Source organism: Accipiter gentilis, chromosome 14 (assembly GCF_929443795.1).
Source record: "Accipiter gentilis chromosome 14, bAccGen1.1, whole genome shotgun sequence".
Taxonomy (NCBI): domain Eukaryota; kingdom Metazoa; phylum Chordata; class Aves; order Accipitriformes; family Accipitridae; genus Astur; species Astur gentilis.
Genome location: NC_064893.1, coordinates 2375692 through 2392191, shown reverse-complemented (window position 1 = coordinate 2392191; position 16500 = coordinate 2375692). Strand labels below are relative to the sequence as shown.

General features: G+C 47.1%; 1 protein-coding gene across 5 annotated transcripts in view; it reads right to left on the bottom strand.

Annotated features, from left to right (window-relative positions):
• Positions 1 to 16500, bottom strand: part of PDE1C (phosphodiesterase 1C) — a 360443-nt gene that overhangs the window by 81394 nt on the left and 262549 nt on the right. For all 5 annotated transcript variants that reach the window (XM_049817292.1, XM_049817291.1, XM_049817293.1 and 2 more), the window contains exons 9-10: positions 7253 to 7353; positions 5363 to 5491 (exon numbers count right to left, since the gene is read on the bottom strand). In XM_049817292.1, coding sequence (XP_049673249.1) covers positions 5363 to 5491; positions 7253 to 7353 — 230 coding nt within the window. The remainder of the gene's footprint in view (positions 1 to 5362; positions 5492 to 7252; positions 7354 to 16500) is intronic.

Below are 16500 nucleotides of genomic sequence, written 5' to 3'. Positions count from 1 at the left end.
ACTTCTGATTCACGTGTGCAGAAAGTGAGTAACGGATATTCTAACCAGGATTAGAGGGGCCCTGCCTCCAGCCAGGTGGAGGAGAGGGACAACCAAGTCTACTGGACAGTGTGGATTCGATGGCCTGGCACATCAGACCCACAGGAATATAAGGCTCTAGTAGACACTGGTGCACAATGTACCCTAATGCCATTGAGTTATAAAAGGGGCAGAGCCCATCTGTATCTCTGGTGTGACAGGGGGATCCCAAGAGCTAACCGTATTGGAAGCTGAAATGAGTCTAACCAGGAACGAGTGGCATAAACACCCCATTGCAACTGGCCCAGAGGCCCCGTGCATCCTTGGTATAGGTTATCTCAGGAGGGGGTATTTCAAGGACCCAAAGGGGTACTGTTGGGCCTTTGGTATAGCTGCATTGGAGACGGAGGAGATTGAACAGCTGTCCACCCTGCCAGGTCTCTCCCAAGACCCTTCAGTTGTGGGGTTGCTGAAGGCTGAAGAACAACAGGTGCCAATTGCTACCATGACGGTGCACCGGCGACAATATCGCACCAACTAAGACTCCATCCATAAGCTGATTTGCCAATTGGAGAGCCAAGGAGTGATCAGCAAGACTCACTCACCCTTTAATAGTCCCATATGGCCCGTGCGGAAATCTAATGGGGAATGGAGACTAACAGTAGATTATCGTGGGCTGAATGAAGTCACGCCACCGCTGAGCGCTGCTGTGCCAGATATGTTAGAGCTTCAATATGAACTGGAATCAAAGGCAGCTAAGTGGTATGCCACAATTGACATTCCTAATGCATTGTTCTCCATTCCTTTGGCAGCGGAGTGCAGGCCTCAGTTTGCTTTCACTTGGAGGGGCGTCCAGTACGCCTGGAATCGACTGCCCCAGGGGTGGAAACACAGCCCCACCATTTGTCATGGACTGATTCAAGCTGCACTAGAAAAAGGTGAAGCTCCAGAGCACCTGCAATATATTGATGACATCATCATATGGGGCAACACGGCAGAAGAAGTTTTTGAGAAAGGGAAGAAAATAATCCAAATCCTTTTGAAGGCTGGTTTTGCCATAAAAGAAAGTAAGGTCAAGGGACCTGCGCAGGAGATCCAGTTCTTAGGAGTAAAATGGCAAGATGGGCGTCGTCAGATCCCTGTGGACATGATCAACCAAACAGCAGCTATGTTCTCACCGACTAGTAAAAAGGAAACACAGGCTTTCTTAGGTGTTGTGGGTTTTTGGAGAACGCATATTCCAAATTACAGTCAAATTGTAAGTCCTCTCTAACCAAGTTACTCGGAAGAAGAACGATTTTAAATGGGGGCCTGAGCAACGACAAGCCTTTGAACAAATTAAGCGGGAGATTGTTCATGCAGTATCTCTTGGGCCAGTCCAGACAGGACAAGATATTAAAAATGTGCTCTACACTGCGGCTGGGGAGAATGGCCCTACCTGGAGCCTTTGGCAGAAAGCACCTGGGGAGACCCGTGGCCGACCCCTGGGGTTTTGGAGTCGGGGATATCGAGGATCTGAGGCTCGCTATACTCCAACTGAAAAAGAGATCTTGGCAGCACATGAAGGAGTTCGAGCTGCCTCAGAAGTGGTTGGTACTGAAACACAGCTCTTCTTAGCACCCCTATGTTCAAAGGGAAAGTTTCCTCTACACATCACGTGACTGACGCCACATGGAGTAAGTGGATCGCACTGATCACACAGCGGGCTCGCACAGGAAACCCCAGTCGCCCAGGAATGTTAGAAGTGATCACGGACTGGCCAGAAGGCAAAGATTTTGGAATGTCGCCAGAGGAGGAGGTGACACGGGCTGAAGAGGCCCCGCTGTATAATAAACTGCCAAAAAATGAGAGGCAATATGCCCTGTTCACTGATGGGTCCTGTCGCATTGTGGGAAAACATCAGAGGTGGAAGGCTGCTGTATGGAGTCCTACATGACTAGTCGCAGAAACTGCTGAAGGAGAAGGTGAATTGAGTCAGTTTGCAGAGGTGAAAGCCATCCAGCTAGCGTTAGACATTGCTGAAAGAGAAAAGTGGCCAGCGCTCTATCTTTATACTGACTCATGGATGGTGGCAAATGCCCTATGGGGGTGCCTACAGCAATGGAAGAAGGGCAAATGGCAGCGCAGAGGTAAACCCATCTGGGCTGCCGCACTGTGGCAAGATATCGCTGTTCAGATAGAGAAGCTAGTGGTAAAAGTACGTCACGTAGATGCTCATGTACCCGAGTCGAGCCACTGAAGAACATCAAAACAACCAGCAGGCAGATCAGGCCACCAAGATTGAAGTGTCTCAGGTGGACCTGGACTGGCAACATAAGGGTGAGCTATTTATGGCTCAGTGGGCCCACGATACCTCAGGCCATCAGGAAAGAGATGCTACATATAGATGGGCTAGAGATCGAGGGGTGGACTTGACCATGGGCACTATCGCACAGGTCATCCATGAATGTGAAACATGTGCTGCAATTAAGCAAGCCAAGCGGCAAAAACCCCTGTCGCATGGAGGGCGATGGCTGAAATATAAACAGTGGGAGGCCTGGCAGATTGACTATATCACACTCCCACGAACACGCCAAGGCAAGTGCCATGTGCTTACAATGGTGGAAGCAACCACTGGATGGCTGGAAACATACCCTATGTCGCATGCCACTGCCCAGAACACTATCTTGGGCCTTGAAGAGAAAATTTTATGGCAACATGGCACCCCAGAAAGAATCAAGTCGGACAATGGGACTCACTTCCAAAACAACCTCGTAGACACCTGGGCCAAAGAACATGGCATTGAGTGGGTATATCACATCCCGTATCATGCACCGGCCTCCGGAAAAATTGAACGATACAATGGACTGCTGAAAACTACATTGAGAGCAATGGGGGGTGGAACTTTCAAGCATTGGGATACACATTTAACAGAAGCCACCTGGTTAGTTAATACTAGAGGATCCGCCAATCGGGCTGGCCCCGCCCAACCAAGAGTTCCACATACTGTAGAAGGGGATAAAAGACCCTGTAGTGCGCATGTGGAGTATGTTGGGAAAGACAGTCTGGGTTAGTCCTCCCTCAAGCAGAGGCAAACCCATTCAAGGGGTTGTTTTTGCTCAAGGACCTGGGTACACTTGGTGGGTGATGCAGAATGATGGGGAAGTTCGATGTGTACCTCAGGGAGATTTGATTTTGGGAGAGAATAGCCGGTGAATTGGGCTGTATGATATTTAACTGCTAAATAACCTGCCAATGCATGTCATTGTATCTATAGTGTCTATATGCCATATCAAGGGTATTATTGTGAGAATTATCCAAATGACTACAGCATGGAGTTTTGAAACTGAGCCAAGTACAACAGCGATAGAACTTGAACTGGCACCCAGCAATTTCCTCAAGATCAACATCTTTGACCTGCAGACCAAGGGCATGAGTTGCACCAAATGTACTAGCCACAAGTTCCAGAGGCAGCATACAACAACCCAACATCTCACACCCTCTCTCTTATCCTGAAGAACTGTTACAACAGATAGAGCCCCAAAATCGATGGACACATTAGAGGGATAGCCCATAAGCTAAAGGAACACCGTGTGTGTGTGTGTGCGAGGTCGGGGCGGGGAGTCCATATATTTATATATAAGACAAGGAAAGTAGTAGTGGTTGATTGGAAAACGTAAGATCTGGGCATGATGTAGATGGTATAGAATAAGGGGTGGATAATATCCTGGGTTCAGCTGGGATAGAGTTAATTTTTACAGGAACCTGGAGTTGGGGACATAGCCGGGGCAGCTGACCTGAACTAGCCAAGGAGCTATTCCATACCATGGGACATCATGCTCAGTATATAAATGGGGAGCGGGTGGGGGGGTGGTCTCTGTTTTTGGTGGGGGAAGTGGCGGAGTGTCAGTCCCGGATGGTGAGCAGTTGCACTGTGCATCACTCTTTTTGTATACTTTTTCATTAGTACCGTTGTTGTTGTTGTAATTTTCTTTGTGTTTGTCCCAGTAAACTGTTTTTATCTCAACCCTTGAGGTTCCAGTTTCTTTTTCTTTTCTCTCCTTCGTCTTCTCCCTATCCCACCGGAGCGGGGCGGAGGAGTGAGCAAGCGGCTGCATGGTCCTTTGTTACCGGCTGGGCTGAAACCACGACACCTACTCAACTAGATGTTCCACTGTTCCTTGCAGATAGTGGCTCTAAGGCTGCTGTTTCTGTTCTTTTAGTTCCTTGCATTTCCCCTGCCAACATAACAGGAAGCAGTAATTTGCTGCCACTATTTGACAAGGCATTACCAGCTGTAGCTAAAAAAATAAATTTGATTTTTAACACTTCAATGTAGATTTTTTTAATTTTTTTTTTTTTAAGTTCCTGCTTGCTGCCCACCATGAGACTACTGTCTATATCGGGGGACAGAATTTCTCAGGCCACTCCTCCACATTGATTGAAATCAGCCACCTAAGTTCCTGAGTTTTATTCCTGGTGTTCAGTACAGGATCCCATGACTGTCCACAAGTTGAAATAAATAGGAAATTCAGGCTAAACAGATTAGCAAGCAGTGCCTTCACTGACCAGCTTGCTAGAAGCCAGGCCCTGGAGAAGGGGTCATTTCCCCACATTTATATTAAAAGAAGAGGAACTGACTGCTCAGCACTGTATCACATTTAAGTGTATGCAGGAGGCACCATGCGTCACGTAAGATCCCACAAGTTGCTTCCCCTCCCATGAGAGAGACCGTGGGGCAAAATTCTTCCTGTCCAGCACACTGGGCTATTTTTAAATACCACCCGTTGGAGTTCAAAAAACCCCATAAAACCAGAAAGCCCTCATCAGTTTGAACTGTCTGCTTCTAGCAAGCAAATCATGGGCCGATTTTGGCACATAAATCATATGCTGCAGGAGGCTTATTTTAAATTACACCTTCTTACATCACCTTGGCATATATAGCACACTGATTTATGCTCCTTGGACTGGATTCTTTTTACATTAAGTCCCATTTACAATTTCCAGGCAGGGAGTGGCAAAGTGGATACAGGTTATGCTTGTGCTTTAGGATCAACAAACAGCAGGCTAGCTCTACGCTCACTTAGAAATGCATGTGTCCAAAGGGTTCCTCTGTGACATTCAGAAACTAGATGGGAGTCAATTTGTATATTATAATCCACTGTCGTGCAGTCTAGTCTCACTGCCAGAGGTGAAAACCAAAAGCAGAAATAAGCAAGACAAACACCTTTTAAAGCTCTTTTTCTTGCAGCAATAGAAATACTAATATGTAACACACAACAATGCATATTGCTGTTCAAACAAGGTAACAACAGTCTATGGTGATGCTGCTATGTTCCTAGGCAGTCACCGCGCTCATTTTTACCTCCAGTCATCCTTTGAGAGATTAGATAAAATATTCATCTCTTCATCATCTTGCAAAAGACGATATGCCGCACTAACATGGTGATTTTCAAGCACAGATCGGTCATTATAGAGAATGGCTGAGTCTGACCTAGCATTTAAAAGAAAACATAGGAAAGGTGATGTTTCTGCCCTCTCTAAAGAGTCTCACATTCAGAAGTTTTCCGTTGATCAGATGCAGAGATTAGTTCTATAGCACAGATGGGAGCATTTTAAGAGTGCTTGTAATACTTTGTTCATTGCTGCTATTCAGTAAAGGAAAACTAAAGATCAGAATTCACTGCAGAATCTATTTCAGTAGCTGAGACTCACCTAGTCTCCTTGCTACATACTGAAAAAAACTGCTGAGCTGTGAGAGGTATATAAATTTGGAATTGAATCACGAGACTCTTTTCCACCTCTTGTGGATGTTGCTCTCGTATTAAAGCCTGACTGTACCCAAGGAAGCCATTGCAAGATGTGTCCCAGTATTGTTTCCAGAACAGCAAACTGGCTGTAAGCAAGATAGAACTGCTTTCTGTCATCTGTGTGCTAGACTATGCTGTCTGGAAGGGCAATTGCCAGTGGGATAGAGTAAGACCAAAGGTACTTCATGCCTTATTTTAAGCTCCAGTGTGTAGAGCTGAGATTGATGAATTGCTAAACTGGTCTGAAGACAAAGGTCTTGCTGGAAGCTAATGGCAACAGAGGGTGAGTATGACTTGTTACAGTCCCCACTCAGTTCTGCTTCTCAGAGAGCAGTGTCTATTTTTCTCCCCTGACAGTTCACACCCTCTGATGTTCACTGTCACAGAAATTAAATTGCAACTGTCCTTCCTTGAATTCTTCTACAAGTATTTGGGAAATACAGCAGATCTCTAATTCTTGCCTGCATGAAGCCGTAAGAAGTGGAGTGTGGCTTGGCCCAGAACAGAGGCAGAAACTTCTATGTTCCCAAGCATTCCTGAGCACATGTGTGATTTATCCTAGCAACCTTTATGTATCCGTGATACACAGCGTGATTCAGCTAACACACTCCTGACATAGAATTTAGGCTAAGATCCAATGCATCTTACAAATTCCCAAGTGTGCAGTGTCAGCCAAGCACATCTAGACATTTTGTCATTGCTACCAGTACGCTCCCATTGTCAAAATAATACACAGACATTAGATGCCCAATTATCCCTGCAACTAGGGACTTCACAGTCTTTGCACCCTTCTGAATTTTGCTGCTATCCTCATCTTCTCCTTCTCTCTTCCACTAACCCAAAAGCCTTATAGAAGATTCTGAGTTCAAAAACCACAACGGTCCAGTCTAGCTTGTGATCAGTAATTACAGTCCAGCAATTTACAAAGCTTTAAAAAATGGCATCCCTGAAGAGGTAATGGTAAACGTATCCCCTTGCTGCAGGTGTGGTTTTCCACTCAAGTAAAAATAGTATGCATAGTGTTGGTGTTCTCTGACATTGCTGACATCTTGACGTATGCAGTTAACGCTTGATTCTTCAAATTCAACAAGGAGACAAAATGGTTGAATTATTGTATCTCCACCAAAACTAGACCTTCACCAAAATACATCACTCTCTACTGCAATTTGTCTTCGGCAACATTACACAGAAATATTTTGGCATCTTCCTTTTTCCCTGGTTATTAACACGAAACAAAGCTCAGGAAGCTAGAATACACACATTCCATTGTAAATGCTTGAGCAAGAGAAAATTACATGCAACCTAAGGAAGGAAGTGAACTTTCCTCCTGTAACACTTGAAAGCAAAAGCTCCTGAACTTTTCTAGGTGGCTGTGCTGTTACTCTCTAAAGTGTACTCTCCCCCTCCATTTCCCAACCCTTCATCGTGACTTACAGTGGCCTTACCGTGTCTGGATGTGAAAGTTGTTGGTGGTTCCAGTGTGTTCATAGTCATGGATGGCAGCTGCAAAGATCATAGCGAAGATCTCCAGCTCTGTCAGCCAGTGCTGAAAAGAGATTACGGGGCAATCAGATAAGCTGTCATTTGCCCAGGCATTAAGGCTTTTGTCTTCTAAGGCAAGTTAGCCCCTGCTGACCATCAATGCTGTATGCACATCATTGCCTTTCCCCTGCAGCCTGCCAGCTGTTTTAAAGCAAACCTCTGGCTGATACACAAAAGCCACCAGTGCTCTTCCTGAGGCTTCAGCTAAATAAACTGAACTTCAGCAAAATGGTTTCAGGAGCTAATAAGGCTTAAGGCAGAGCAAGGGGAAGAATGTGCCCTTCTTAAAGGGCAACGTGTGAGGAAGAAAGGGAGGGAAACCTCCAGAAAATCAAGCTTCTTCAAGTGGAACTTGATGATACATGGGCAGGTATGCACATACCACCAGGGTGTGTATTTTCAGCTCAGTTGACCTGGGTAGCAGAGCCTCAAATACAGAAGAATGTCACTACTTTCCAGGAACTGAAAGTCTTCATCGATCACAATCATGAGGAGAACAGGGAACACAACCTCACAAGATGTATGTTTTGTTATTTATTTCTCGTTTCTAGAAACATTTGAGAAAGCACTGATGTTTTGTTTTCCTGATTGCCTAGTCGAAGCCTTACTCTTCAATGCTTAAGTCACTTTTGACTTACATTTCTAAATGACTCAGTTGCTTTTCATTGTTTGCCTCCGAGTCAATCAATCATTTTATGTCTGGTTTTGCACTGGTAGCACACAAGGAGTGCGATTAACATCAAGTGCATCAGAGACAAAGGCTCTAGATACAGCGCATGCTGTAAATATTTCTATGAAATGCTTAAAAGTATTACATTCAGAGAAAACCTTTCCCACAGCGTTTGCCAAATATTTTTGTAACAGCTCACTGTCAACCTGCAAACATTCTGACAGACATTCATGTATGAACTACCTTTTAATTCAAAGACTACTAAAGGCAGTATGGTTTCATAAATCTATTCTAGACATCTACTACATATAGCTCAGGGCTCACCACTGCTCTGTTAACCATGTGCAGGGGAAGCACAGATGACTGGCGGGCTCTGCACACAGTGACCTGTCCAGCTCTTCTGCCTTTTGCAGCCATCTCTGCAGAACCAATGAAGAATGAAGCAAGTCTCAGTATTGAAGATCCTTACACTAAAGATGCAGTTTGAAACAACTGGCCAGGGATATTTTGCACAATGCCACTGACCATAATCAAGGTAGCTCTTGATTTTTTTTTTTTTTTTTTTGAGAGAGAGAGAGAGAGAAGGGTGAAGAGATGAAGAAGCGAGCAGACACAGAAACTAAACTACTTTCTCATTTGTACACAATTCGTCCAGGACAGGAATGGACAGCAGTGGTGCTGGAGAAACCTGTGATGATTCTGTTTCCAGGTATGACTTGTGAATAGGGAATGCTTTACAGCTGATGAAGAACACAATTTCAACTTTCAAGCAACTACTTCTGGCAGCTGCAATGGGGGAAAAAAGGAACTAGGGTTTCCAGGCCACATGTCTAGATCTGGACTTCCCTTCCTCAACCGTGGTCTGCCATTTCCCAAAAGGAGAGAGTGCAAATGATAGAAAAAAATCAGGCACAGCAAACCTACATTATGCATGCAGAACTACTACATGACATGCCCAGCTAGCCTAATGCATCCACTTCAGACATTCTGGGCATCACCTGACAAGTCCCGCACCAACGGGATCTTATGACCCAAGTCTTAAAACATCACTAAGGCAATGAGCTCTGTGCTTGAGGTCTCCTACCTCATCTCTTAAGACACAGGCAGGAAAAGTGCTAACTTGCATGCCCTATCAAAACATCACTTGTTGAACAAGTTCAGGTAATGTAGGTTTTCAAATAGGGTGTAATACACCTGAGGAGAGGTATTAAATATCATAACAGCATTTGAGGAAGACCACTCAGAATGCAGACAGGGATTACAGTTGCAAACTGTGGGTAATAAATAAACAAACCAGTGTAGGTAGCACAAAGTCAAAACAGGCTTGTGAGTAACAGGAGAGAAAAAGCAGGTAAGTAATGGGAACCTTTTAGTCCCTTTTTTCTGCTACAACCTTGCAAGCAAAAGCAAACAAGATGGCAAAGAGCTTGTAGAGAATGGATGCAATCTCAATCAAAGCAGTGATACTATCTTTCGCTAGGCTGTGATGGACTTCATCTTGAGAACGGAGAGCTAGTTTTAAGGAACAAAGCCATCAAGAACTATTGAGAAAGCACTGGCGCACCATCGCAGGTGAAAAGAGGGAGAAAACGTGAACGTTTTTCATTTCTGAAGGGTTGGCAAAAACAATCCAGAACAAAACCTTCCAACTCTCTGCGATGATAGGGGGTGGGGGGTGGGGGGGGAAGAAGGCTTGAAAGAACAAGCATTGGCTTCCAGAGTAGAAGCAAAAAAAGGATAATGAGGCATGATTGCCTTTCACAAACATGCAATAAATATGAAGAATTAGCTACTAAGGCAAGTCACTGGCATATAAACAAAAGGATTGATGCATACAGAAAGAAAAAGGAAGAGGAAAGAGCAGTGTTTCCAAATCTAACAAAATAAATGGATGCATTTCCAAGAAAATGACACAAAGCAAAGACAGCAATAATTAGTTTGTTTCCTTCCCCAGAGTTAATGGTCTTTTATTTTATTCCAAAGGAGTTATCATTTTCAGAGCTCATGATCATCTGCTTATCAATCACAATAGTCTGGAGGAGAGGAGGTTCTCACTCCCCCTTGGTACAAACCGAGGTGACAGAAGTCCTGCACTTCTGCAGTTTTACAGGTCTGCTGCAGGAAATATCCTCCTGTAATTCTTGACAGGATCAGAGAAAGAACTCTTAAGCTTTACCATTTGCACCTCTTTGTCTGGATTCACAAAGAAATCATATGGTAAGTCCTAATAATGATAAAGATTAATCAGAAAATAACACCAAAGAAAGTAATAATCACGGCTGAACAACAGAGTTAAATAAAGGAAAGAAGGAAATGAGCAAAAAGTGTGTCAGCTCTTGGAAGTTGTTCCTACTGATTATGCTTGTATACCAATCCTCTAAGAGATAAACATCAGAGTAATTCCAAATGGTCTTTCAACATTATGTCTGTGAGAGAACCCAAAATATTCTAGTTCATATGGTAAAGTATAACAAATTCATTCCAAGGCATCATCCTGAGGAAGACAATAACAGGAAAACTAAAGAGATTTCAGGCACACAATATGATTAGAGGGAAAGAAGATCTTTTTAATTGGAAAGAAAATAGAAGAAAAAAAGAAGCCTAGAACAAAACCAGTGAGAGAGCTTGTAAATAACAGGGAGCATGACAAAGGCAAATGAACCATGGAAAGATAAACCAGACAACCCTTTCTTCCCTTTGAGACTAGAACAAATTAGCATTATGCAGGCTATTTAAATTTGAAAAAAAATACATTTTTCCACATTGCAAACAATTAGTTAACAAGATAAATGAGGGGTTTGTTTCCATTTTCTTGTATGATTTTTTCAAAAGTCTTTGTCTTCATACCCATGAAGAATTAAACCCATGGCCCCAACATGCCTTCTGAAACCAAAGTCTTGTGTTCCAGCATGTCCAAGTTCCTTGCTGAAATATTGTGAAAGTGATGAACTGAACAACTATGTAGCTAGACTAAGGATAAGGTACTGATGCAAGAAATTCGGGAAATCGGAAAATGTCCCCTACCTTCCTTTACCATGTGTGAACATACTACGCATGTCAGAAGCAAGCCCTGCTGTGAGCAGTAGGTTAGGATCGATGACCTCTAGAGCTCATTTTCAAACTACATGCTTTAGTGGGCATGGCTAATGGTTGGACTCGATGATCTTGAAGGTGTTTTAAAACTAAATGATTCTATGATTCTATGATTCTATACATTAATCTATGCACATTAAGATGGGTTGTACCCTGCGGGAGAGGCAGGGTGAAAACTAAAGGGGGGGAAATAAAAGGAAAGAAAAGGAAGAAACAAAGTTAAAAAAGCATTCTAACAAGGCAAGCAAAGCTGAAATGTCACTGTTGGCACAGGTTAAGCCCCTTGCTTCTGGTAGCACAGGAGTGGTTTCTTACAGTGCTACACCAGATACTAAACCAGACGCCACCTATGACTAGGCTGTGGGAACAATTAGTGCTTGGGATTATTCCTGGGAAACAGCAGACACTTCACTGCACCCTCTGGAGTGCAACTCCATCCTAACGGACTGCATGGGAGACTTTGTGCATAGCTTATTGCAGTAAGAATGCAAAAGCAAAGGGCTCAGCTCAAGCAAATGAGTCACTGACTTCAGTCCCAGCATCTACGTATGCTCACAAGCACACAAATACTAGTTTCCCCTTCATAGATGTAAGTCTGGAATATGCACATTCGCTGACCTCCGCACATATTTCAGAACACTGTTTCCTCTGAACCAGAGAGGAAGAATACTTCAGAGACATTAACAAAGAAAGTATTTTAAGACTGAGGAGTTCTTCTTTGTCACTTCAAACAGCAGGCATCACAACAGCAGGTGACTTTGAAAGGCATGTGGACACAGGTAATTTACTGGGCATAGGTAATGCATGAGAGAAAATCTCAAAAGGCATACCCTAGAGGACAATAGGTTTGTGCATTTGTTGCCAGGTGGAGCTAAGGCTGAAACACGTTACAGAGAGAATTAAGCACAGGTATTTTGACTTTTCTTGGTTTTGCTTCTCAGTCACATCGGAGCCTGGGATACACACAGCTGTTACTTTTTGCTCCGACCAGCTTTAGCACTTTGTTTCTGCCATTGTCTTCTAAGTCTACACAACACGTTATGGTGCTGCAGTCTGAATGCTGCATAGCAGCCCTGGCTCAATAGTCCCCAGAAACTCTTTGCAAGAGGTGTTTCCACTGAGGTCTCACTGGACTGTATTTAATGATGCTAATAATGCACAAAAGCCCATCCATGTTTTACATGACACCCTTTCAGAGTGATCTGTCTTTACTTGGGGCTAGCACCTTTATGTCAGAGAAGCCCAGTCTACGTAAAAGCAGAGGAAAAAGCAGAAAAGCAAGCCAACTGAAACAGTTTCATCTTCTCTACCTTTCAGAAAACATATTTTACCATCTCAAAGAAGAAAGGAGGTAAGAGAAGAGCCTGCACTACTTTCAAATGCCTGCATGTTGCTGTGAAACTGTGCAAAAGTATAGCACTGAACACAGAGGCTTTATCAATGTTATTACTATCGACATACGGTCAAGAGGCAGGCAAATTCAGCTTTCACTTCCACTGTTGCCAGTGGGACTATAAAGTCAGAGAACCCCCTGCTATTCCTGCAGTATCTTCTTCTCCTTTATTCCCCATGATGCAAACCCAGGTTTGTATTCAGGAAGAAGTTCATGAAGAACCAAAGTCAATTCACTCAAATAGTAATTGTCCTGAGCGATTCATTAAAGAACTTGACTCAAGAAAAATTATCCAAGTCTTTATCATCTATCAGCTATATCAAGCTGATACAGGCAGGCACGCCCCTGAGTTCATCTCCTCCAGAGAGTCACAGTTGCACCGGGCTAGAGTATTCACAAGCACGGTCATATCAGAACATTTTCCAATAAAGATTACTTGCCTATCAACTCAGGCCAAGGAAATGTCCTAGAGACAAGCTGCCCTCTGACCATTACTACCTAAACCTATCTCCTGTTTTATTCCTGCTCATGCGGCATCATGGCAACAAGTACGGTACGAATACAGAAAAGGTGTCCTGAGATCTCCATCACCCAGAATGCTTTTCATTACAGGAAAATGACAGCGCTCACCAGCACCTCCTCCCCACCGACACCAGCTCGCTCTCTCACCTAAAAGCTCGTAAAAATCCAACCCCCAGAAAAGACAAACAATTCCCTAAAGACGCGGTCTGCACAGTGGCCTTGACAAAGAACCATGAGCCAAAGGAAGAAAGGAAACTAGTAAATAGCAGAGAGATGACACCTTCCCCCGTGACACCGGTGCCCAGTTTAGAAGTCGGTACTGCTTTCTCTATCTATAGAGGCCACGAAAGCAGAGGACTGGGACGACACAGGAACAAGGGGCACGCTGGGATGCGCTGTCACCGTGGCAGCACAGGCATGGCCAGCCGTCACCAGAAACACCTTCGCAGCCAGCTTCGTTTTCCTTCTTCCAACCACACCACAGTCGGCAAGATTGCTCTTTGCAGACTGCTGCTCATTGAGTCGCTGTGGAGGAAGGAAAGACACCTCCCTTCCCTCCTTAACTGATGCGGTGCTCTCAACAGCTTTTACGCTGTACATGGGAATCACCTGATGGGAGGGAAGCACCTCCACACCCTTCACCCTAAGCACTCCCCTGAAGAGCCCGTAGCCAAGATCAAATCGGTCCTGCGTGCTTGTCTAGAGGCACGACTGATCTGCAGCTATTCTATGAGCAACGCCAGGGCAGCTCTGGCTTCATTTTCAAGCACCCGTTCAGTAGCTGAGGCAAGAACTAGCCGGGGACAGCAATCCCCCAGGGGCCTTCCCGCTCTCAGAGTGAACCCCCCCCCTCCAGGCCCCGAGGACCTCCCCCGGTGGTCCTACAACGGCCTCCTCCCGCCGGCCCTGCGCAGCGGCCCAGAGGACGCCAGGCCCTCTCCTCCCCTCTGCCCCTCTCTGCTGCTGTCAGGTGCGGGGACAAGGCCACTTGCAGGCAGCCCAGCGGCTGGAGGGTAATGGAGACTCCCTGACCCTCCGGGGACACTGTGGCCACCGTCCCGTCAAGGGGACCGCAGGCCTGGCACGAGGAGGGGGCTGGGGCTGGAGCCCAGGGCACACAAGGGCAGCTGCAGGGCAGCCCCGGTGCCCGAGGGGCAGCCTTTCTCTCTGGCAAGCAAAATGGCCACCTGGAATGGGGCATCATGGGCCACCACGCCAGCCACCCTAACTGCCTTTGGTGACGTCACCAGCCTTCCGGCACAGGAGCTGGCAGCCCTGCAGCCGGCCCACTGCTCGCTGAGCAGCTACAGGCTCTGACACCACGCGTGCTTGGTAGAGGAGGACCCGGCGAAGCAAGGCGAGAGCCCACGCTCAGGGGCAAGACAGAGGAGAGGTTCTCGGAACCACTCAGCATGCCTCCGCAGCCCAAAAAACGCAAGCAGGCTGACGGGAGGAGCAGCACCTACGGCAAGGCGAGTCGAGCCCACGGAGGTCGGCCTGCCGCACAATGGCGACGAGCCCATGGAGGTGGGCCCACCTCCACAGGAGGAAGAGCCCATGGAGGTGAGCCCACCTCCCGCAGGGCTGATGGGGCACCACACCACCATGCCCGGGGTTCCTCCAGCAGCATGCTGCCCAAAGTGCCGCAGGACCACCGGGGGCTCTCCGGGACCCTCCAAGCAGCCAGCTCCCAACAAGCGGCGCCAGCCCTCAGCGGGCCAGAAACAGCCACGGCCGCTCGGCAGGCTCAGCAGAAACTTCACCCGGCTTGACAGCCGCAGATGAGACCTGCTTGCCCACCCCCCACCCCCGCCCCTCCTCAAGGGGGGCCATCTCCTCCGCCCTCAGCCCCGGGGAAGAGGCGAGGAGAGGGGCTGCCATCTTCTGGCCGGCAGCACCACTGCACCAGGAGGAGTCCCTTGGAGCCCACTGAAGACTGCCAGATGCCCCTGCAGACCGCCGGATGGAGGGAGAGAGACCGCTGGAGGGAAGGAGAGAGACCGCCGGAGGGAGGGAGAGAGACCGCCGGAGACCGTCGGAGCGAGGGAGAGAGACCGCCGGAGACCGTCGGAGCGAGGGAGAGAGACCGCCGGAGGGAGGAGAGAGACCGCCGGAGGGAGGGAGAGAGACCGCCGGAGACCGTCGGAGGAAGGGAGAGAGACCGCCGGAGGCAGGGAGAGAGACCGCCGGAGACCGTCGGAGCGAGGGAGAGAGACCGCCGGAGACCGCCGAACCCCCCTGGGCGCCGCTGGCCGAACCCCGCTGGCCGAGCCTCCTGGACTCCCCTGGAGCGCCACCCAGGTTATTGGGGCCTGGACGTGGCATTTGGTCACTCTGAGGGTGACAAAGCCAGCGTGGGGCGGCTGTCCTCAGCTAGCTCTCGCCTCAGCTACCAAGATGAAGCCAGACCCACCCTGGCACTGCGCAGAGGATAGCAAAAGAGGGTCACCAAAGAAGGTAGATGCCCCATCCCTGCAAACATTCAAGACGGACAGTCAGCGCTTTAGAAAAGCACCAGCCTCAGTTCTGACCGGAAGAAGTTTTGACAAGATTGGGCAATAAACAATTCAAAAACCCAATAAAAAAAATAAAGCCCAATTAAAAAACAATAAGCCCCAATAAAAGCCAGTTTAAATCCCAAAACAACGCTCTCCTCTCTCACTCCGCACTCTGGAGAGTGTATGCGGACTCCCGTGTCCTGTTGTGGTCTCCCCAGGACAGGAAAGACCTGACAAACACGGTGCGGGCCCAGCCCGGCGCCTTCAAGATGGTGAGGGGCCGGGGCATGTGGCACACCAGGGCAGGCAGAGGGAACTGCTGCCGTGCAGCTGGGAGAAGAGAAGGCTCAGGGCTGGGTCTGACCACTGATCTTCCACAATGCTGGAAAGCAATTGCTTTCCTGACCCAATACCACCTCGAAAACCATCCTGTTGATCTCCCACACGTGCTTCACTTACACTAGTTTTGGTACCCAGAACAGCAAAGGCCTTGTGTAAAAAATAAAATAAATAAATACATAAAAGAGAGAGAGCTCCATTTCCCCCAGCTTGCATCCCTCCTCTCTTTGGTAGGGTACAAGCCACGGGCTCATCTCTCCTACCTGCTTGATCAAACAAGAAGTACGAGAGCACTCAAGTGCGAGTGTCGTTTGCCAACACGCACGGAAGCGGCCTCGCATCTCTAGTTCACCAGAGAGGTGAGAAACAAACTTCACCTCAATGCTAAAACACAGAAGTGGAGCTTTGCCATGAAAACTGGTTCTACAGGAAAAAACACATCTGGGAGCTCCTGAGCTCCTCTGGCTTTAAGGTCTTTAACCCCACAGCCAGCAGGGAGCAAGCCGTGCTGTCAACTACTTTTTTACACCTTGGTTTCCACTCAACAGCACTGATTGCTTTGCTCCCACATGGAGCCATGGAGCGGACTGGCAGGTATCCAGCACAGGTTACTGGAGCCCAGGGCTTGCTGCAAAC